Source organism: Zalophus californianus, chromosome 1 (genome assembly GCF_009762305.2).
Source record: "Zalophus californianus isolate mZalCal1 chromosome 1, mZalCal1.pri.v2, whole genome shotgun sequence".
Classification (NCBI taxonomy): domain Eukaryota; kingdom Metazoa; phylum Chordata; class Mammalia; order Carnivora; family Otariidae; genus Zalophus; species Zalophus californianus.
The window spans coordinates 144,855,758-144,878,139 of NC_045595.1; the positions used below are offsets into that span (position 1 = coordinate 144,855,758).

Below are 22,382 nucleotides of genomic sequence, written 5' to 3' on the forward strand. Positions count from 1 at the left end.
CTGGTGAGGATATGGAGAAACTGGATCACTCATCCATTGCTGCTGGGAATGTAGAATGCTATAGCCACTCTGGAAAGCAGTTTGACAGTTTCTTAAAAACTAAATGTGCATCTACCATATGACCCAGCAATTATTCCCCTGGGCGCTTACTCAAGAGAACCGATGTGTACAAAAACTCACACAGGAATGTTGATAGCAGCTTTATTTGTAATAACCCCAAACCGGAAACAGCACAGATGCCCTTGACTAGTTGAATGGTTAGGGGTGCCTGACTGGCTTAGCCGGTAGAGCACGCGACTCTTGAGCTCAGGGTTGAGTTCGAGCCCCACATTGGGCATGGAGCCTACTTAAAAACAAAAACAAGCAAACAAAAATAGTTGAATGGTTAAACAAACTGTGGTATATCTGTGCCATGGAATATAATTTAGCAATTAAAAAAAGAACAAATTACCGGTACATGCGACAATCTGGTTGAATCTCCAGAGAATTATGTTGAGGGAAAAAAGCAATCCTGAAAGGTTATATACAGTGTGACTCCATTTATATAACGCTCTTGAAAGGACAGAATTATAGAGATGGAGAGCAGATTAGTGGTTAAAGAGGACGTCGGGGGGACAGAAGTGGGTGTGGCTATGAAAGGGTAACATGAGGGATCCTTGTGGTGATGGAAATGTTTTGTATTTTCACTGCATCTGTGTCAATATCCTGGTTGTGATACAGTGCTATAGTTTTGCAAAATATTGCCATTGGGGGAAATTGGGTAAAAGGTTACAGGACATCTCTCTGTGTTATTTCTTAACTGCATTTGAATCCATAATTATTTCAAAATAAAAGTTTAATTGAAAAAAAAACTATCAGGGGGGCGCCTGGGTAGCTCAGTGGGTTAAGCGTCTGCCTTCAGCTCAGGTCATGATCCCAGGGTCCTGGGATCGGAATGAGTTCCGCCTTGGGCTCCCTGCTCAGTGGGGAGTCTGCTTCTCCCTCTCCGTCTGCCCCTCCCCCATTCATGCTTTTTTTAAATTTCTCTCTCAAATAAATAAATAAAATCTTAAAAAAAAAAGGAAGGAAAAAAGTATCAGGAGGCAGCGTGAAACCTCAGGGTGAAGCCACTGAATTTGCAGAAGGCTTTGTTAACAAAGCTGTATCCCCGGACGGCGATTCCTACACAGTGGCAAAAATGGCCACTGCACCTGCTAGCTGACTTCGTCCCAGCTAAAAAAGGCTGGAGGAAAGAGGCTGTCTTCCTCAGCAGTACCAGCAGATTGTCCTCAGGGGCTTGGGGTAGGGAGCAGTCGGGGGGGGCACACTGGTGGCTGAGGGTCCTCTGAGTTGTTTGCCCCAGGAACGAGGTCCAGGCAGGAGCACAGCGTTTGCTCACGGCTTCCTTTTCTCCTGCAGGCGCATGCTGATGTTTTACTCCGTCTCTTTGGTCCCTATCAGCCGTCGTGCTTATTCCAATGAGGTGAAGCCGGTGAGTGGCAGCCCAGCTACGGTGGTCACAGCACTTCCCTAGGGGCCCCCAGCCCTGGGCCACCCTCAGAGCGGGACTTTATTGCCTCTGGGATGCTCGGAGCCACTTTCTCACTCTCTCAACCGCCCCACTTCCACCATCAGATGAAGTTGGGGGTTAAGAGTTTAGACTCTGGGTTCTCTCAGTCCAGGTTTCGGTGCCAGCTCTACCACGGACTGACTACCTTGGGCATTTCGGAAATATCTGTTTCCTCACTTGTAATGTGGCATAATGATCATACTTAACTGTGTGGAGTTACTGTGGGTATTAAATAAGAAAAATGTGTGCACAGTGCCTTGCATATGGTAGGAAATGATAAATACCTTGATGATGGGTGTCGTGATGATGGGGGTTGTAGATGAGGAACCTGAGGTCCAGAAGGGAGAAGTGACTTCCCCAGGTAACATTGTCAGTTGGTGGCAGAATTTGGGTTAGAACCTCGTCTCCTGATTCTGAGTCCCAAGCACTTTCCACTCTACTATGGTGCTTCTCGAATAGCTAGAGGCAGGTGGGGAGGGCCAGGACTGGCCCACTTAGTAAACACTAATCGTTACTGCCCAGAGGAGGTTTGGTCACCATGCTCTTAGGATCCTGGGTTCCTAATGTGGGGTCTGACCTTCTAAAACAGGTTGGCAGCAAAGCCGTCCTGGTCACAGGCTGTGACTCGGGATTTGGGTTCTCCTTGGCCAAGCATCTGCATTCAAAAGGCTTCCTTGTGTTTGCCGGCTGCTTGATGAAGGTAAGAGATAGATCATCTTTGTCACCATTGTCCTTTACACATAGTTACTGTTTTGTAGAGTTTTAAAAATTGTAGTAAAATACACATAACATAAAATTTACCTTAACCATTTTTTTTTTTTTAAAGAGAGAGGGAAAGAGAGTGTGGGGTGGGGAGGGACAGAGGGAGAGAGAGAGAATCTTGAGAAGGCTCTACACTCAGTGCAGAGCCCGAAGGCAGGCTCGATCTCATGACCCTGAGATCATGACCTGAGCCAAAACCAAGAGTCAGATGCTTAACCAACTGAGCCACCCAGGCGCCCCTACCATCTTAACCATTTTTAAGTGTAACATTCACACTCTTATACAACCATTGCTCCCATCCATCCCCATAACACTTTTCATCTTGTAAAACTGAAACTCTATACCCAATAACTGTCCATTTCCCCCTCTGTCCACCCAATGGCAACCATTACAATTTCTGTCTTTAGGAATTTGTCTATTCTAAGTACCTCATATAAGTAGAATTTTATGGTATTTGTCTTTTTTGTGACTGGCTTATTTCACTTGGCATAATGTCCTCAAAATTTGTCCCTATTGTAGCATATTACAGAATGTTTCCTTTTTAAGGCTGAATAATATTCCATCACATGTGTATATCCCATTTGCTTATCCATTCATCTGTCATTGGACACTTGGGTTGCTTCCAAGTTTTAGCTGTTGTGAATAAGGATGCTATGAACATGGGTGTACAGATATCTTTTTGAGACCCTGCTTTCAATTCTTCTCGGTATATACTCAGAAGTAGAATCGCTAGATCACATGATAATTCTGTTTTTAATCGAGGAACTGCCATAGTGTTTTCCACGGTGGCTGCACCATTTTACATTCTCACCAACAGGGCACAAGGGGTCCAATTTTTCCACATCCTCACCAATACTTGTTTTTTTTTAATAGTGGCCATCTTAATGCTGTGAGGTAGTATCTCATTGTAGTTTTGATTTGCATTTCCCTAATGATTAGTGATATTGAGCATCTTTTCATGTGCTTATTGGCCATTCATATATCTTCTTTGGAGAAATGTCTATTCAAGTTCTTTGCCCAGTTTCAAACTGGATTGTTTGTTTTTATTGTTGTTGCTGAATTTTAGGGGTTGTATATTCTGGATATTAATTCCTTATCAAATATATGATTTGCAGATATCTTCTCCCATTCTACAGGTTGCTTTTTTATTCCATGGGTAGTGTCTCTTGATGTACAAAATTTTAAAATTTTTATAAAGTCCAATTTGCCAATGTTTTCTTTTGTTACCTGTGCCTTTGATGTCATATCCAAGAAATCATTGCCAAATCCAAAGTTGTGATGCTTTTGTCCTGTTTTCTTCTAAGCGTTTTACTTTTGGGGGTCCTATACTTAGGCCCTTGATCCATTTGGAATTAATTTTTGTATATGGTATTAGGTAAGGGTCCAACTTTTTTCTTTTGCATGTGGGCACCCAGTTTTCCCAGCACCATTTGTTGAAAATACTGTCCTTTCCCTCCCATTGAATAGTCTTGGCACTCTTGTCAACAACCATCTGACCGGGGCGCCTGGGTGGCTCAGTCGGTTAAGCGACTGCCTTCGGCTCCGGTCATGATCCTGGAGTCCCGGGATCGAGTCCCGCATCGGGCTCCCTGCTCAGCGGGGAGTCTGCTTCTACCTCTGACCCTCTTCCCTCTCGTGCTCTCTATCTCTCATCCTCTCTCTCTCAAATAAATAAATAAAATCTTTAAAAAAAAAAAATCATTTGACCGGGGCGCCTGGGTGGCTCGGTCGGTTAAGTGACTGCCTTCAGCTCAGGTCATGATCCTGGAGTCCCAGGATCGAGTCCCGCATCGGGCTCCCTGCTCAGCAAGGAGCCTGCTTCTCCCTCTGACCCTCCCCCGTTTCATGTACTATCTCTCTCTCTCTCATTCTCACTCTCTCAAAATAAATAAATAAATCTTTAAAAAAAATCATTTGACCGTATATGTGAATGTTTATTTCTGGGCTCTTTCTTCTATTCCATTGTTCCATGTGTCTGTCTTTATGCCAGTACTAGATTATTTTGATTAGTGTAGCTTTGTGGAAAGTTTTAAATCAGTAAATCTATATCATCCAGATTTGTTCTTCTTTTTCAAGATTGTTTTGGCTCTTTCGGGTCTGTTGAGATTTCCTAAGGATTTTAGGATATGTTTTTCTGCAGAAAACATCATTAAGACTTGGACAGGTATGGGATTAAATCTGCAGGTTGCTTTCAGTTGTATCTACATTTTAACAATATTAAGTCTTCTGATCCACGCATGTGGGATGTGTTTCCATTTATTTCTGCCTTCTTTAATTTCTTTCAGAAATGTTTCATAGTTTCATTGTACCTCCTTGGTTAAGTTGATTCCTAAGTATTTTATTCTTTTTGTTGGAATAAAATGGAATTATTTTTGTAATTTTGTAACTTCCTTTTCAGGTTGTGCGTTGTTTGTGTAGAGAAATGCAACTAATTTTTGTGTGTTGACTTGATATCCTGCTACTTTGCTGAATTCATTTATTAGTTCCAATAAGTTCTTGGGGGAATCTTTCGGGTTTTCTACATATAAGATCCTATCATCTGAAAACATAATTTTCCTTCTTCCTTTCCAATTTGGATGCCTTTCATCTCTTCAACAGACTCCAGAGTTCCAGAATAGTGCACTTGTCTAGGTGGGGAAAGTGATTCCTGCTGCCTTCTATTCTGCCATCTTCCAAGAATCCTACTTCAAGCTGAGTATTTAATCCCAGGACTACCCTGGACTTGGGCTGGCGTTTGTAGTTGTTTTTTTTCATTGCTTTCCGAACAGCTGGTTCATCTGTTGCTTAAAACAGTCCATACCTTTTCTCTTCATTTGTAGTCTCACTTGTTCTTCATAGCTTTGTTCATTCATTCATTCACTCGTCCATTTGCCAAATGCTTATGATGTGCCTGCCACTTTGATAGGTACTGTAGAAGAATATTACCTGGTCCCTGCATCTAGGGAGCTCACTGTCCAGTGGTGAAGGACCGTCATCCACAGATTCACCCAGAAGAGTTAGAGTGAAGAGGGTTCTCAGAGTTGTGTGGGGTGTTTAATGAGAGTGCGTAGAAGGAAGGGATTGATTCTGGCGTGACAGAGGTGACCTTCGTTCTGGGTCACGGAGAATGAGCAATGCTGTCCCAGGTAGAGACTGAGGATCCTTTGCGATTCAACAAGTGGAATTTAGGGTGTCTGAGGGGAAGCACTGGGACGTGAGGCTGCAAAAGGAATAGGGGACGGTTCTTCCAGTCTGGAGAGTTGTGCAACCTCACCACAGGGTGTCACTCAGAAATTTCTCTCCCTGGGGAAGCTGGGAAATATAGTTCATATTCTGGGACATTATGTACCCTGCTTAAAATCAGGGGTTCTGCTATAGAAGAAGGGAAGAATAGGCGTTTGGGACAATTTGCTGTCTCTGCTCTGTAGATGAGGTATTTTTCTTTATTTTGAAGGCAGTAAGAATCCAGAGAAGGAATTTTTTTTTTTATTTTCTTGTTGTTATGTTAATCACCATACATTACATCATTAGCTTTGGATGTAGTGTTCCATGATTCATTGTTTGTGCATAACGCCCAGTGCTCCACGCAGAACGTGCCCTCTTTAATACCCATCACCGGGCTAACCCCTCCCCCACCCCCTCCCCTCTAGAACCCGCAGTTTGTTTTTCAGAGTCCATCGTCTCTCATGGTTTGTCTCCCTCTCCGATTTACTCCCGAGAAGGAATTGTTTTTATACTAGATTTAATATCTGTAAAAATAATACCTGTTCAATGTAAAAGTTTCAATAATATAAACAAACAAAAATAATAAAGTAATTTGCATTGCCACAGTTTGAACATATTTTCAGGTCAGAGAGGGTTTATTTGTCCTTTTAATTTTTCTTCTTTTGAATCATGAAAGTAATACATATTTATAATAGATTCAAATCAGACAGAAGTGGATGATGTAAAAAAGTAAAGTATTTTTTTTTTAAGATTTTATTTATTTATTTGAGAGAGAGAGAATGAGAGATAGAGAGCACAAGAGGGAAGAGGGTCAGAGGGAGAAGCAGACTCCCTCCTGAGCAGGGAGCCCGATGTGGGACTCGATCCCGGGACTCCAGGATCATGACCTGAGCCGAAGGCAGTCGCTTAACCAACTGAGCCACCCAGGGGCCCAAAAAGTAAAGTATTTTTACTGCAGTCTCTTGCCCCAGAGTAACTAAAATGTATGTGTGTACATTATTTCTGACTTTTGCTAATATAATCAAAGCCACAGTGAATATTCTTACACATATCTTTGCTGGTTTTCATTAGTAATTCTTGGGAAATTTTTCTAGATGTGGAAAATACTGGCTAGAAAGGTGTGCAGATTTTAGGTTTTATTCAAGTCTGTCACACTGCTGCTCCCAAAAGCCATACCAATGCCTACTCCCTCTGACATACATGCACAAACTTGTTTCAAAATGGATTTGGGGGTGATGGGTGAGGCACACTTGGAGTTGGGTTCTCTGCATAATGTGGACTTGCTTCAACAAGTCCTCACAGGAGCTGTGATGCTACAGAACATTTCGTGCCTTTGAAGTTCCTTCTCCATGTTTCCAGTGCCTGTGCCATCATGCTGGCTTGTCCAGTAATGCAGGGACTATGTCCTGACTCCATGGTGCAGAATTGTGCGGAGGAGCCTTTGAGAGAGAGAGTCAGGGCCTTGGATTCTAGTCCCATATCAGCCACTAGCCCAGGGACTAGGCAGACACCTCCCCTCCCCGAGCCCCTTTCTTATAATAAGGGGGTTGGACTGGGTGCTCTGACGTCCTCCTACGCCCACAGCCACGATCCTGACTTAGTGACTGGTGTTTTCTTTAAAATACCAGACAAGGTGACTACCGGATTATGTCTGTTGGTGTTACTTAGTGACTGTTTTGGTGTCATGTGTGTCTTTGCTGGTCAAAAGCTAGAGGAGGCAGAAGTCACTAGAGGTTTGAGTTAATGATGCCAATCAGAAAGCAGTCAGAGCCACTGGAGACCTCGGATAAAGTCTTCCAGCTTGCTGCTGAGATGTTAAGCCATGTGGTGGATTCTGGCTACATCTGTACCCCCAAAACTCTGCCTGCTCTTACTTAGACTTACTCCAACTCTTGTGCTTCAGGTCTCAGTGCCTTGGGCCAACGCAAGGGCTTGGCTCCAGCAGATGTCTCTAATCTCCTGCGGCATTAACTCCTCACTCTCTGCGGGATCATTTTGGCGCGCACGCACACACACACACACACACACACTGACAACCTCCCATCCCATGTGCACTACTAGCTCATTTCTCTGCACCCCCAGAGGGTTGTTTGTACTGGATAGTTTCACCTATTTACTTCCCATTTTCCTTTCAACCCATATGGATTGGGCTTTGGGCCCCTCCCCTCTGTTTATTTGTTCTTTCATCCAACAAATATCTCTTGAGTACCTACAAGAGCCAACAATATTCTGCTTTGGAGATACAGCATATACCAATTCAATGAAAGGTTCTTGCCCTTGTGGAGCTTACATGGGCGAGGGGGGAGACACACAAGGGGGTAGATAAATAAGTAGATTGCTTTCCTATGGGATGTTGAAGTTATGGAGAAAAATAAAGCAGGAAAAGGAGATGGAGGGTGAATGTGGTAGAGGGGGTGTTGGGTTTTAAAGAGGAAAGAAAGACCTTACCGAGAAAGTGACATTGGAAGGAGGTGAGGGGTTAGGGAGCAAGTCTTGCAGATAGAAGGGGTAAGAACAGTCAGTCAGGCCAGAGCCCCAGGCAGGGCATGTGCCTTTGTGTTAGAGAACAGCAGGAGGCGTCTGCGGCTGCAGTGAGGCGGGGAGTGGGGAGAATGGGGTTTGGGGGCAGATCTTGCATCATAGAAGGGACAGAGTGCCTCTCTCTGGGTGCAAGGGAAGGCTTGATAGGCCAAGGTGGCATCTCATTGCCATCTGGAGGGACAAATGGGAGTTCCCTGTGGTGGGTAGTGATGGCATATTTAGTCTGAGGAAGCTGAAGCCCAGAGCCCTCATGGAGTAAGGGGAGACCAGCTGAGAAAAGAAGGCAGGGCCAGACCAGGGGGGCCCAGGGTGCCTCTGACATGGCTTTTATCGAGGATGCCAGCAGCCCCCATGTCGCCAGATCAATTGGCCACTTCTCAGACCACATCGTACTGAACCTATCACAACTTTAACAAACAAACCACTCTTGCATGTTATCCCTTGTTTTGTGACTTTTGGACACCCCACTCTCTTGGTTTTTCTTCCCCTCCCTTGCTAGCTGCTTCCACTGCTCATCCTGTGACTATTACAAGACCCCAGGTTTATTCCTCTTCACTGTTTCTTGTGTGTGTGAGAGATGCTCCCATTTCACGTGCTGAGTGTCCTCACCCTGCCTTGGGGTGCCGGACCACCTAGCAGGACAGGCTGAGGGTCTGTGCAACCTTGCTGCCAGGTTCAGTCCGTCATCTGCCTCAGTGTGGTAAGAAATGGAGGTGGAGAAGGTTGAGTTAGTTAACACTGGATGTTAACTAATTGGAATTAAAATAAAAACTTAAAAAAAAAAAACAACTATTAGGGAGCTTACAGTTTATGCCCTGGAGTCTGAGGCCACAGAATGGTATGTTAATATTTACCGAAAGATGTCTAGAGGCCCAAGAATGAGGCTGGAGTGGCTCATCTGGAAGTAGAACAGAGACAGCTGCACCAGGAAAGGGCTGTCCTTCTGCCCGGTCCAGACACTCTTGCCTGGACCTGATGTGGATGAGGGGGAGAGCTCCTGGAGTCATTGTAAGGGTGCCCACCCAGGGAGACTCCTAGGAACACCCATGTGGTCCCAGCCAGAGGGGTGCCTCCCTGAAGCCTGGGCTGAGGGAGAAGAGGCTCAGCTGGAGGTGTCCAGTGGAGGGATCTCTGCAGAACCCATGAAAGCACCACGACAAGGGAGGGCCAGCTCTCGTGCACCTGCTATACAAAGTCACCAACAGCAGACAACAGGACCAGCCTCAGAAGACTACAGTGTTACCCCCTAATTTGCCAGCCCCTGAACCCAACCCTGGAAGGGTCAGAGATTAAGGAACAGGTGAGAAGGAGCTAGAAAATAGGGAGAAAGGGCAGTCTTCACCGCTATCTGGTGTCCCATGGGCTTCCCACACTCCCCTAGGTCTGGGTCAGGGCAGGCTTTAAACTGCATACAAGGTGGAGGGCTTGGGTTTTCAAACCAGGCTGGGCTTGAGTCAGTTGATTAGTAGACTAAACTGGACTCTTTAAGTCAAACAAAGACGCTCTCTATCATCTGAGATTGTGTGGAAACACTATAAGAAGTGCCTAAAATTTCATCCAGCGGTAGAAAAGAGAGCTCACAGATGAAATGTAAAGGGATAATGAAAGAAGTGGGTTTATCAGTAAACCAGTTCCACAGGCACCGACACAGCAGGACTGAAAGCTTGTCCCCGAGCAGCAAGACAGATGAAGACGAGGGCAGAAACCCCGGAGCCTGGGAGGCGGTGTGGCCTTGGACTGAGGACAGGTGGATCTGGAAGGGGACCGGCTGCTGTGTTCTGCAGCCCCTGGGCTGAGGGTGGTCAGGAAAGGTTTTCTCTGAACAGGTGAAGGCAAACTGACAGTCTCTGTCCCCGCTGACGTGGCCATCAGGAGCAGCATGTGGAGGCTGCTCAGAGTAATGAGGACTCCTGGGGAGATCTGTCGGGAAGGGAGGAGGTGGGTTTCTCTCCTGAGATCCTGAATGCTGAGCCTGAAGCTGTGAGCCGTGGGACGAACCCCCGGTTTCCTCTGAGGAAGGGCTCTTAGCTGCCACGGTGCCAAGCTGAATTCACGTGGGCCCCCTGAGCTGGGTGAAGAGCCTCGCCTGGGGACTCCGGGGGCATGGGCTCCATGCTGGCTAGAGGCTCAAGGAGAGGTCTGGTGGGGAGTCCGAGAGCTGCTGAAAGGTGGTGGCAGGGTTCACAAAGGCCACGAAGAGGACAGGTTGCTCAGGTGCCTGTCCTCTTGGAAGTAGGCAACAGCCCCCGCTCAGGGACCCAGACCACCTGGGCTCTGCTCTGGGGGCGCCTTGAGGGGGCACGACATGAAGACTGCATTCAAACAAGATATGTGATTTCTTGGTGTCTGTGGGCACCAGCCCTTCCCTCCTCTGGACTGGAAGCTGTCGTCCCCAGGACTTCTTTGCTGGTGGACCCTCTCGGGGAACTGCAGCAGGAGCTCTAGGCCTGTACATAGAACACCTGCCTTGTTGTCCGGGAAGGTTGGCACCTCCAGGGATTTCAGGGCCAAGCCTTGGACTAACCAAGCCTCGCACCTGGCAGCTCTGTGCAGAGGGACTCCGGGTGTAGCTGGCGTGCCTGGTGTCAGGCGGGGCCGAGACTCAGAGGGCCACGCATGTTGCTTCTCTTCAGGACCACTGCGGAGGCTCCCTGTAGAGGATGACTGTTCAGGAGTGGGAGAGATCTTGGGGGGCTGGGGATCGGCCTGACCTCCTGTCTGATGCTTGGGTTTTCACCGCACCATGTCCCGCACCCTGCCCCAACCCCGACCTCCACCCTCACCGTCTGAGCTCCTCCCGGGCAGTCTCGCCATCTCTGAACGATGAAGGTCACTCCTCATCTTGGGCTGAATTTGACTTCTTGCCTCCGTTTCTGTTTTGTGGGCGGCATGGGACCAGTCAGCTCCCTCGCTGTCATGTCCTCCCCAGGTCTCTCTCCAGAGCGATTATCTCCAGAACCTCGGGCCCCAGTTGGCACAGTCCCGTCACCATTCTCTCCTATGTCTCTCTGACATGGCGTGATGCAAACGTCTCATCCTGGGGTCCTCCTGGTTCAGACCACTTAAACCAGGCTCAGCCTAATTCGCAGAGAACTTTTCACGGTGGACATATGCGGACATCCTTGTGCTTCCTACTCTTGGCCTTGCTGGGGAGGTTAGCTTCGGTACACCTGTATCCCAGGCACGCCCTTGGCTGAGAGGAGGCATTTCCCTCTCACTTCAGCCCCTGGCAGCCCCTGCCGTCCTCCTGCTAGATGCCTTCCTGTTGCCTGCACCACTGAGGAAGTCACTTCCGATTACATTACAACTGATGGTGTTTGATTTTCACATCCATTGTAGCTCATCCCTAACTAAGGTGGAAAAGATATGGGTCGTAGAATGGATGAAATATGGTAATAGAACCTGCCTCACGGTGTGCAGACTAATGAGAAATGCATATCAAGTGCTTAGCACAGTGGGAAGCACTGTCAACACTCAGTAAATGATGCTGGTTTTTATTCACGCCCTCCAGCAGCTCACCACTGCACCCCAAGAAGACCCCCGCCCACCTCCCCAGCCTCCTGTGCAACCGCTTCCTTATGCCCCTGCTCTGCCTGCAGAGGCCTTACCTCTGCCTGAAATGTCCCATCCCCAGAGCCCCTCTGGTCCATGGCCTTGGCTGTCACTGCTCCTGAAAGGCCTGCCCTGGCCGTCTCCCCTCCTGCAAGCTTTCATGTGGCAAATGCTGCCCATATTGTCCGCTTATGCATCCTCTCCCTTCCCGAAAATGTGCCTCCTTAAGAACAGGGGATGAGTTATTTATTTTTGTGTCTCCAAGTTCTTAGCGCAGTGCTGGAACAGAATGGAGGCCCAAGAAATGCTTGCTGAGTGAGTGACCCTTTCTCATGTTTAATAATACCTGGATTTACATAGCACTGTATAGTTTAACAGGTTTTTAATAAAGATGCCTCCATCATTCCATTAACCTGAGCAGGTCGGGACAGGTGGTGATGTACTTATTTCTAAGCTGGAAAAACTGGGCACCTGTTAAGGGTTGCTTGCACCTGAGGGCACAAAGCCTGGGTAGTGACGGGACTGGAGTGAGAGCCTGCTCTGGCTTCTGACCATCTTGGTGGTGACAGGCCTGTGGCTTAGACCAGAGGTGACAAACTGGCAGCCCCCTAGTCACATGTGGCCTGTGGATGCGCTTTGGCCTACACTGTGTTTCTTTTTTAAATGTGAGTAAGTTGCCAACACTTAAAAAATTGGGAAATCCTAATTACTAGCTTAAACATCTGAGCATCTGGCGAGCCTGGGTTACACCCATAGCCATGTGGGCGGCAGCTAGCAGGGGGGGAGAGGAAGCCACATGCTTCATTCCCAGCCCACCCCCCCACACCCCCCACCCCCGTTGTCAGACACCTGCATGCCTAGCCCTGATAGGTACTGACTTCGCAACCTTTGCTTAGAGAAAGCCTCCCGCCAATGAGGCCTTGGGGGCTTGTGTCTGTGGCACTTGGGTCGGCTTGATCTGTCATCAGTCCTGGGGTTGAATAGAACCACCTGCTGCTTGAGCAGCCCCAGTAGGTCTCCAGAGACCCCGTCCTGCAGTTGTTAGTTGTTAGTAAGCCCCAGGCTTTGGCAAGGCCTTGGCCCTGGTCCTCCGACTGGAGGCAGGGTGGGAAGGAGGTGGTTGAAGCAGCAACTCTCTCCTCCCCAGGACAAAGGAGACGCTGGAGTCAAGGAGCTGGACAGCTTGAAGAGTGATCGATTGAGAACTGTCCAGCTCAATGTCTGCAAAAGTGAGGAGGTGGAGAAAGTGGTGGAGACCGTCCGCTCGAGCCTGGAGGACCCTGAGACAGGTAGGGGGCCCGCTGGGGCAGTAGGGCTAGTGCACCAGCCGTTCCGAAGGCACCTTTCCTAAACACTACCGCCCATTTGCCAGTATCCTGTCAAAAGTCCGCTTTCCCTGTTGTTGAAGCTCTTCTTGCACAGCGGGAGGAAGTGGGTTAAATTAAATACACCCATGCAATAAGGCAATGTGAAGTAAAGCCAGAGGTGCTTTCAAAATCTCTAGGGGTGGTGAATAGATGAGCACGGGGGCAGGTCAGTTCAGACAATGCTCATCGAATGCCCACTCTGGGCCAAGTGCTGGGGACACAGAGATGGCCACGACACAGTCCTTGTTCCCAAAGACCTCACGGTTCACTGGGGGGCTAACCCAGATGATCTCCACAGCCCCTCTCAGGAAGCAGCACATGATAGAGGGACACAGCCCAGTCCTGGGTGGGCTGGGGAGCCTGTTAATGAGAGCAGATCACGGCAGGGTGCAGGAGGGCCGTTCCAGGAGTAGGGGAGAGAAGGAACAACGGTGGGAAGCGCACGGGGTATGCTGGGGGACGAGTCCGCGGGCAAGTCTGGTGGGGGTGGTGGGGGTTGAGGAGGGAGGTCAGGCAGTGCCTGGGGTCCATGGCCACTCTCCTGAGGACACCGGGAGCCACTGTAGATTTCCCAAGGGGAATGACCTGTCGGTCTGGGGACTGGGGTAGCAGTGTGGAAGCTGGACTTAGAGGGAGACATGAGTGCGGGAGTACCCCCAAACAAGGGCAGCAGGTGTTGGGGATGAGGAGAGATCAGATCCGGGAAGACACAGCTGGCTGGACTTGGTGATGCATGCATGCGGGGGATGAGGGGGAGGCATGAGGCCTCTCCTGACACCTGGTGCCCACCCCCGCCCCCGGAGGAGCAGGGTGAGGCATGCGGAGTGCCCATGGGGTGCCCTGTGGGAATGTCTGGGTGGAGACCAGACGTCCAGGGCTGGAGGTGAGGCTAGAGTGGGGAAGATGCAAGGTGTGCCTCCTGGGGACGTGAGCAATCAGGGGCTGGAGAAGGGGAGAGGCAGTTGGCAGAGAGGTTGGGTACTGTGCCCCCAGAAGCCGAAGGAACAAAAAGTTTGAGGGCCAGTAGCCCACAGGGTCACATGCTGCAGGAAGTTCCAGTAACGTAAGGACTCGGGTGTTCTCCCAGTTCAGCCCATGGAGGGACCTCGGTGGGAGGGGCTCTGTGCAACAGAGGGGAGGAGACCCCATTCAGGGAGCACACAGCCATGGTGCATTCTGGGCTACCTGCTTCCTCTCAGACGTTTACCTTTGAGCTTCCCTGCAGACCAGGCAGACAGGGTTCTCTCTTCCCCACAGGTGGGCGGGGCATCTCTCCTGAGTGGTGACTTCAGGCACGGGCAGCGGGGAGGGGAGGAGAGGGCACCCCCTGCGCCGGTGCTGGGCGCTGCTGAGCATTCATGAGCCGGGCAGAGAGGCTGCCATCTCCCAGCGGCTGCCTCAGAGCTCCTGTGCCGAGAAGCTGTTGCTCGGGCTGCCAGCCTGTCACTGACGTCCCCTTGTCAGCCCAGGGCCGCCCCCACCTCCAGAGCCGGCCATTCGCAGGCTGCCCTGGTCTCGGAGGAGAGGCCTGTGAGTTCCCTCACTCACTGCACATCTGTTTCGCAGGGCCAGGGCTCCCGTCCCATTACGGAAAGGCAGGATGGGTCCCATGGGGTGCTTCCCAGCTCAGGAGGTACAGCCTGCCTCGGCCCTCCTGCCCGCCTTCATCAACCAGGAGGCAGGCAGACAGCCGCAGTCGGCGCCATAAAGCCCCGTCATGGCAGCCTGTGGGTCTGTGGTGATTTAAAATGGCCATGGAAAGAAATCGCCGCTGTAGACCCGAGCACAGAGTGGGGCTGGGCCAGAGCTGGGGGCTGCTCGGGACCCCGGTCCCGGTCCCCTGCCACCAGGACAGAACCACCTCCATTCCCCATATCCGTCCGGCCAGTTCGCTTGAGCGGAACCACAAGGGGGGGGGCACTCACCCCCCCTGCCCTGGGACTGAGCTCAAACCCTCCTCCCACCCCGATGCATAAGCTTTTCCCTGCTGCCTTTTTCCACATGACACATTCCAGCGAGGGTTGATAAACCACAGCATGACCTTACTCACCCAATGCTGCATTTTCTGGAAAAAGATTTGAAGATTTTTTTTTTTAGGTCTGAAAAAGATGAGAAATCTGTCAGACATGTGGTTGTCCAGGTCTCTCTCTCCCCGCTTCTCCTTCCACCTCTCTTTCTTCCCTGTGGCCCCCACCCCTGCCCCACCAAGGGCTGTCTCTGTCCCCGTAGAGCGGCTGCTCTTCTCCCCTTCTCTGGCAATGCTGTCTTTGAACTCCACGTGGCGCCCTTCTAGAGCTTTCAGACCAGCTTGGGGTCCCTAAGCAGGTGGCCACTTCTGACTCACTCTACCCAGGCAGGATCCTTCCAGGAGACAAGTGGAGAGTGTGCGTTTTGATGGCGAGATGTGTGCCTTTCATCCCGCCTCTGTGGAGCGGGGCAGCCAGCCTCGGGGGGGGGGGAGGGCGGTGAGATGAAGGAGATTGTCTGATTAGAGCAGGTGAGCCATCTGCCACCAGCCCCTGCACTTGCCAGCAGAGCTCGGAGGGACTGGATGGACATCTGGACAGTGCCCACCCCGACCCTAGCGAAAGGCTGAGTGAGCCAACTGGCACACCTGATCTTGAAACCATCACTTAACCTCACAGTCAGGAGATATTTATTGAGTACCTGCTGTATGCCTGGGAGTGTGCTGAGCACCAGTGAAGGTATGACCTGGCAGGAGGAGTTTGTGGTTGGACACCAGCCAGATGTAAGTCGGTGACTTCATGGCAGGACCCCTTCAGAACAGTTACAGCACTGGGGACGTTGGGCCATGGAGAAGGAAGACCCTGCCTTACATCTGGGACACCCTCAGTCTGGGAGTGAGAAGACTGAACTTACTGTGGGCTGCACCCTCTTACTAGAAGTGTGACCTTGGGTTTGTACCTTCCCCTGTGTGGGCCTCAGCTTGCCTATCTCTGAAGTGGGAAAAGTGCCCTGCTCACACATCCAGTGCTCACACCTAGATCTGACCACTACGGGAACATGGGCAGACTATCAGCAAAAGCTGTCCTCAGGCTGAGGGATGGGGAGCTCAGCAGAGCCAGGAGAGGCCACGAGGCAGAGGAGTGGCCAGCTGTTCAGCCTTCCAGAGGGCGGAACAAGAAGCATGGTAAAGGAGGCCTCACGCACCCCTACGGAGGGAATCGTCAGCAGGAAGTGACGGACAGAGGAGGAGAGTCTGGCTGAGGGGCCGACCGGAATGGAGGTGGAGCACAGAGGCTGTGACAGGGAGACCCGGGAGAAGTTCTCCAGTGATCCAGGATGGAGATGACAAGGACCCACCCTAATGCTGTGGCAAGAGGAAAGAAGACACGGATTCTATGACACGGCAGAGGGAGCCAACAACAGCACAGGGTCGAGCATGATGGCTGTGTCTTCACACAGACCTGGGTCCAAATTCCATCCTGTCCCGCTGTTAGCTGAGTGACATTGAGCAAGGTGCTTAACCTCCTGGAGCCTCAGCTGTGTCCTCCAGACCTGGGACAACTTAGCATCTGAATGAATGCCTGCAGAGTGCTTAGCCTAGGGCCTGGCCACTGTCCTTTTGATCTTGATCAGTAGTATTAACAGTTCTCATCAGATGGGGGAGAAGCGAGAGCATCCCGGGGTCTGTTAGCGAGGAGGAAAGTGAGGCGCGGGCTGGGGCTGCTGGAACTCGCCGTGCTGGCATGTGGGGGGGGGCGACCTTGGGGCACTGAGGTGAAAGTGACCGTCAGGAGGAGACTGCAGTCGGGAGAGAGCCATGAGTCCGAGGGTTACACGGGCACCCTTGACGTCTGGATGCGCTGGGGCTGTTGCAGGAAAACAGCCGTCCCTCAGACCTGCAGGAATGTTCGCTGTGAGTTTATTTGGAATGTTGGCTGGGGACTCCAGAGAGCTCCTAGGTCCACAAACTCTTACTCCTTATCAAGTCAGCAGAGCTATAATCCAGGAACGATGTGCTTTCACAGGTCAAGTTCAGTTACACTCTTTTGGATACCAGTGTCAGATGTAATTAGTTTTTAGCTGGAAGAAAACCCCACAGCTGTGTATTTTAAGGTGTGATACGGTCTTGTGTGAATCAAACACAAAGCAGCTGGAGATTTCGATGAACGTAAAGAAGACGAGGCTGCCTAGGCACTGAGTGTAATTTGGGAGAAGGTAGTCTAGGACATTGACGAATGCCTGTATTTAGGGGGCGGGCAGAAGAAGGGTGGTCGGGGCGGGGGGCATGCAAGAGATGCTTGGGTATCATTAATGCCAAGGAAGGAATGAGTGTCAAGAGTAATGAGTAGTGCTCATACTGGGTGAAGTGAGTGAAGATGGGAGGGAGGGATGATGGGGCATCCTTAGGATGTCGCACCCCAGACACTGTGGGACAGCAACAGGGCTGGAACCGAGAATGGCAGGGAAATGGGGTCTGGAGGGTGTGGCTTGTGTTCTCAGAAGCCTGGTGGTGGAGGGAAGGAGAACAGACGGTGGTGTGAGGCTGTAACACGGTAAAGAGGAGGTTCTTTAGGATCTTGAGACATGGTATTTGTAGACAATTGATTCATCTGGCAAACATTTATTGAGCATCTGATGTGTACAATGTTGGAGGGAGGGAGCCAGGGGTAAGAAAAGGGTTGAAGTTGCATGAAAAAGGAACAAGGAGTGATGGCTTGTGGTTTGGAAGGTGGAGGGCGAAGTGTCAGCCTCGGCAGGTGGTGGGAGGCCTCCTGCTCTTCCCGGGAAGAAGAGAGGGGTGAAGACCCCCGGGGAGGTCTGCGGGGTGGGGGCTGTAGTGGCCATGTCACTGCGAGGTAACTGGTGAGACCCGAGGGCCTGCGGCTTCAGCTCAGCCGCTGTGGGGAGTGAGAGTGAGAGCTTCATGAGCACTTTGTTAACCAGCAATTTCCTTCCCTAATAAATGTCCTTAATTCTCCGTAATTGAAGGAGAAGGCACCAGAGGTCCGTTGAAGCTTTAATTTGGGTAACACGGAAGGAAAGCAGCTAGAGACCAATTACTCTGTCATTTACACAAACTCATTTCCATGATTAACTTGGAAAGCGAAGCGGGGCCAGGGTTCCCACAGGCAGGAGGACAGCTCTGCCCTGAGGCTGCAGCCCATGCAGTCCTTACACCCCACAGATTGGACTCAGAGGCTCTGCAAAGCAAGGTGGCCTCCTCGGGGCCTCCTTCCCTCATGCAGCTCTGCCTCTGACCTGCCGGGCGTGCTGAGGCCATCCTCCTCCTCAGGGCCTCTGCTTCCCTGGCTGTAAAAATAGTTGTGAGGATCCGAGGATCCTTCTAGCACCAGTGTTCCCTGAGTCTACAGAAGCCAGCTGTCCCCTAGCTGGTCTTACAGGAAACAGTCCACCCAAGTGTACTCAGGGCGTGTATGCTTGCTCCAACTCTGAACCCCCCCCCGGGACCACACAAGGCTGAGGGCTGTTCTCGACCTGCAGAGACCAGGTGTATACACATGGGCCGTGGGGCTCACCGGTGATAACCAGCAAACAGTGCATGCTTCAGAGAGGGGAAGATCCGAGCATGGAGTCATGGTGAGGAGGGTCTCAGGATGGATCAGGACTGGGGCCCGACTTGAGGTCAAGTCTTAGCTGAGCCTCTAACTGCTGTGAGACCTTGGACACTGGGTCCCCTCCGTGGTCCTCCAGAGAAGACTTGGCCTGGAAGACTCCTGAGGTTCTCCTGGCTTCTGGCTGGAGGTCAAAGGCGAGCGAAGGTGCGGAGGCAGAAATGAATACACAGTGCAGGGGGAGGGGAGGTGACTGCACGGAGCCCGTGGGACTGAGTGAGCCGAGGTGGGACTCCAGGCTGTCGACACAGGGCTGGGTCATTGTGGCTCCAGAGAGTCCGTGCAGGGAGAGGCAAGATAGTAATTGGACGTTTTAGACTTAAGGGAGGGTCACAGCCAGCACCGTAGGCCTCTCTCTCTCCCGTTATTCTTAGTGATTCCAGAAAGTGTCCCGAGAGCCTTGGACAAGAAGTAGCAAGTTTTGGGGACAAAGCGGAGAGGGGCATGGGCTGCAGGCTGATGGTGCCTGAGGCCAAGCGTGTGTGGTGACCGTGGTTCTGTCGCATCCTGTCCAGGCCTGTGGGGCCTCGTTAACAATGCGGGCATCTCAACTTTCGGAGAAGTCGAGTTCACCAGCATGGAGACCTACAAGGAAGTGGCGGAAGTGAACCTTTGGGGCACGGTGCGGATGACAAAATCCTTTCTCCCCCTCATCCGAAGGGCCAAAGGTGAGTTGGAAAGGGATTTCCTCCTGTCCCACCTTTTCCTCTTTGCTTAGAATGGAAAGAGGTCTCAGCAGAGCCAACCTCCATGCCTCAGTGAGGCTGAGCACCGGACTCTCGGAGGCTGTGCAGGTCCTGTGGATGGTGGCAAGTGGAGGTGCCTTGGCCAGCCAGATGGAAAGGGATGTGTGCTTTTCAGAAAGGAGGGCAGCTGAGAGCTCAGCCGTCTCGAAGGCTAAAAGATGATAGCAGTCACCCCACTCTGGGGACCTAATCTAGAGAAATAACCATGCTTGCGCACCGAGCCGCGTGTATATACACCAACTATCGAGAGAGGCACGGCTGAGTCAGCTTTGGCATATCCATTCTATGGGTTACTATGCCGCGGTTAAAAAATAAGACAGTTGTGGTAAAGTGTAAAATATAGAAATAATAATAATAATAATCAAGATTAGAAATTTAGAAAACAGACAAAACTCTCAAACCATGTTGGGTAGCCAAAGAAGGCACTGATCTAGATGTCCTCCCCAGATAGCGAACGATGATGGCAAAAGGGGATGATCCACACGGCCTACCCCAAAGTTTCAGCAATGATAGAACGAACCCAGAGAGCGGCTGTAGGATTTTAGAAGAAAACTCCAACCCTCCAGTGACTTCCAACTTAGAGGTTTCTGAAAGGTGTCTCCCCGCGGTGCCCAGGATGGGGCCATGCATTCACTTCCTGAGGGCACTACCGGGGCAAGCAGGTCCCAGGTCCGCTTGGGCTTACTTGGAAGGGCTCCACCTCCATCCCAGTACCTGGGGCTGGGCCTGTGGAAAGCCTCTTGAGGTCACCACTCTCTTCCAGTGCCGAAGACTCTGTCCACATGTCCTAGCCCTGAAATCAGGTTCAGAACCCTGGCTCGGCCTGCTTGCAGCCAGAGCCCTAGTGGGCGCTAGCGATTTGCCCATTACACGGTGCCCTCCTGGTATGCAGGCCTGCTCATTTCTCTTCCCCTGTCCTGCCTGGCACAGTCAGGGAAAATCTGGCCATGTGGGCCTGAGCTGGCCTCAACTATGAATTAGGAGGCCCCCTGACCCTGGGTAGTTCAGGCATCGAAACAGGTGTCAGGGCCAGGAGGCCAGGTTCCAGCCAGGCCTCTGAAAGCCTGCCAGGCCCCAGGCCCTCTGCCTGACCAGTCAGTGCCTCCTGAGCAGGAGTTTGCCGTCTTCCTTTGCAGGCCGCGTCGTCAACATCAGCAGCATGCTGGGCCGCATGGCCAACCCGGCCCGCTCCCCCTACTGCATCACCAAGTTCGGGGTGGAGGCCTTCTCTGACTGCCTGCGCTATGAGATGCACCCGCTGGGCGTCAAGGTCAGCGTGGTGGAACCTGGCAACTTCATCGCCGCCACCAGCCTCTACAGCCCTGAGCGCATCCAGGCCATTGCCAATAAGATGTGGGATGAGCTGCCTGAGGTGGTGCGCCAGGACTACGGCAGGAAATACTTTGACGAGAAGATCGCCAAGATGGAGACCTACTGTAACAGTGGCTCCACAGACACATCCCCTGTCATCAGTGCTGTCACCCATGCTCTGACCTCTGCCAGCCCCTACACTCGCTACCACCCCATGGACTACTACTGGTGGCTTCGAATGCAGGTCATGACCCACTTGCCTGCAGCGGTGTCCGACAGGATCTACATACACTGAAGACTTTCCCACTGGCCTCTGGTGGGAGGGAAGGGAGAGGCGGAGGGAGGGAGGGTCTTGGGTAGTTACCTCTTGAGTACCTACTTGTGCATTACCCACAGTCCTAGGAGAACCTACCACCAGTTGTAGCATTCACCAGAGGGGATAGGCCAGCCCTACTTGTGTGCACAGCGAGTGGTTTGGGCCTTCTCAGTCAGCGTAAGGAGTGGTGGGCAGGCTCCCCACACCTCTGGGCAAATACGGTACATCCATCTTTCCCAGGTTGACTTCATACAAAGAGTTTGGGAAGACACGTTTATATTAAACACAGATTTATTATTAAATACAGTATGAATCCTTTACGTTTTAAAGCCAAACAACCGTTCAAACATTTATCTCATTTGATCCTTAAACCAGCCTCATGCGTGAAAGAACAGATATTTTTTTTTTCTTTTGAACGTGAAGAATGTGTGGCCCAAAGAGGATACACGAGTAACCGTTTGTTGTTGACACATAGTCCAGGTTATGTGTTTCTGCCACCACTGTAGAAACGCTTCATGGTGTGCGTTCCAGGGCTGCTCTGGATCCAGTTATCTGAGGATCCTGTGATGAGCTCTGTACCCTCACCTGAGCCAGACACACCACATGCCCTCTGTGCACCCCTCTGCATGTCCATGGTGCCTGTGTGTGTGGCCCAGAGCCAGCAATACCAAGGGGTGGGGACATTCTGGAAATTTCCATTTGTGATTTCTGCCACCTCTCTTAGGACTTGTGTAGAGGTACTTGTTGGCTAAGAGGTTGATTTGCTTGTTATGAGTCCGCTGAGTTTTGCTTGAGGTGGGACCATGTAGACGCTGCATCCTTGGCAGGAGCCATGGTACAGCCTGCACCTGGGGTAGGTCCAGGTTCCCTGCCTGTCTCATGTGGTACACACACACACACACACACACACACACACACACACACACACACACACACACACACACACACACACACACACACACACACACACACACACACACACACACACACACACACACACACACGCATGCGCTCAGGGGGGCCTTTACTGCATGCTTGCTTTCCTGCTGTGGCCTTATTTATAATTAAGAACCCAGGTCACTGGTAGGTAGAGTCAGTGTTATCCCTTCTTGGGTTTGGGTTTGAAAGCTGCTATTCCTGCAATTGTCCAGAGCTTGGCTGTTTGGACCAAAACCAGGCATCACTCTCGCCCCCAGGTGGCTGCAGGCGGTCCTGCGCGCCAGCCCCGCCAACCAAACCGGCACTTCCGCCTGTCCCGGGAAGGGGCAGGCCTGCCGCTAGAGGGCGCTCTGCCTCTGCTGCAGCCCGAGCGGCCTCTGCTCCCGACTCGGTTGCCTCCACCCAAGCCTCAGGTCTCAGAGCGTTCCCGATCCCCACCTTCCTTCCAGTCAGGGCACAAAGAGCAAGACCCTTTCAGAAACAGCATCCCTGCTC

At 51.2% G+C, this 22,382-nt stretch overlaps 1 protein-coding gene across 5 annotated transcripts in view; it reads left to right on the plus strand.

Moving 5' to 3' along the window:
* Positions 1-21,350, plus strand: part of BDH1 (3-hydroxybutyrate dehydrogenase 1) — a 41,039-nt gene extending 19,689 nt beyond the window's left edge. For 4 of the 5 annotated variants that reach the window (XM_027585721.1, XM_027585723.2, XM_027585725.2 and 1 more), the window contains exons 3-7: positions 1,399-1,471; positions 2,139-2,249; positions 12,756-12,897; positions 19,091-19,243; positions 20,458-21,350. In XM_027585721.1, coding sequence (XP_027441522.1) covers positions 1,399-1,471; positions 2,139-2,249; positions 12,756-12,897; positions 19,091-19,243; positions 20,458-20,927 — 949 coding nt within the window. In that variant the 3' untranslated portion in view covers positions 20,928-21,350. The remainder of the gene's footprint in view (positions 1-1,398; positions 1,472-2,138; positions 2,250-12,755; positions 12,898-19,090; positions 19,244-20,457) is intronic. The other variant, XM_027585724.1, reaches the window with a different exon arrangement.
* The last annotated feature ends 1,032 nt before the right edge of the window (positions 21,351-22,382 follow it).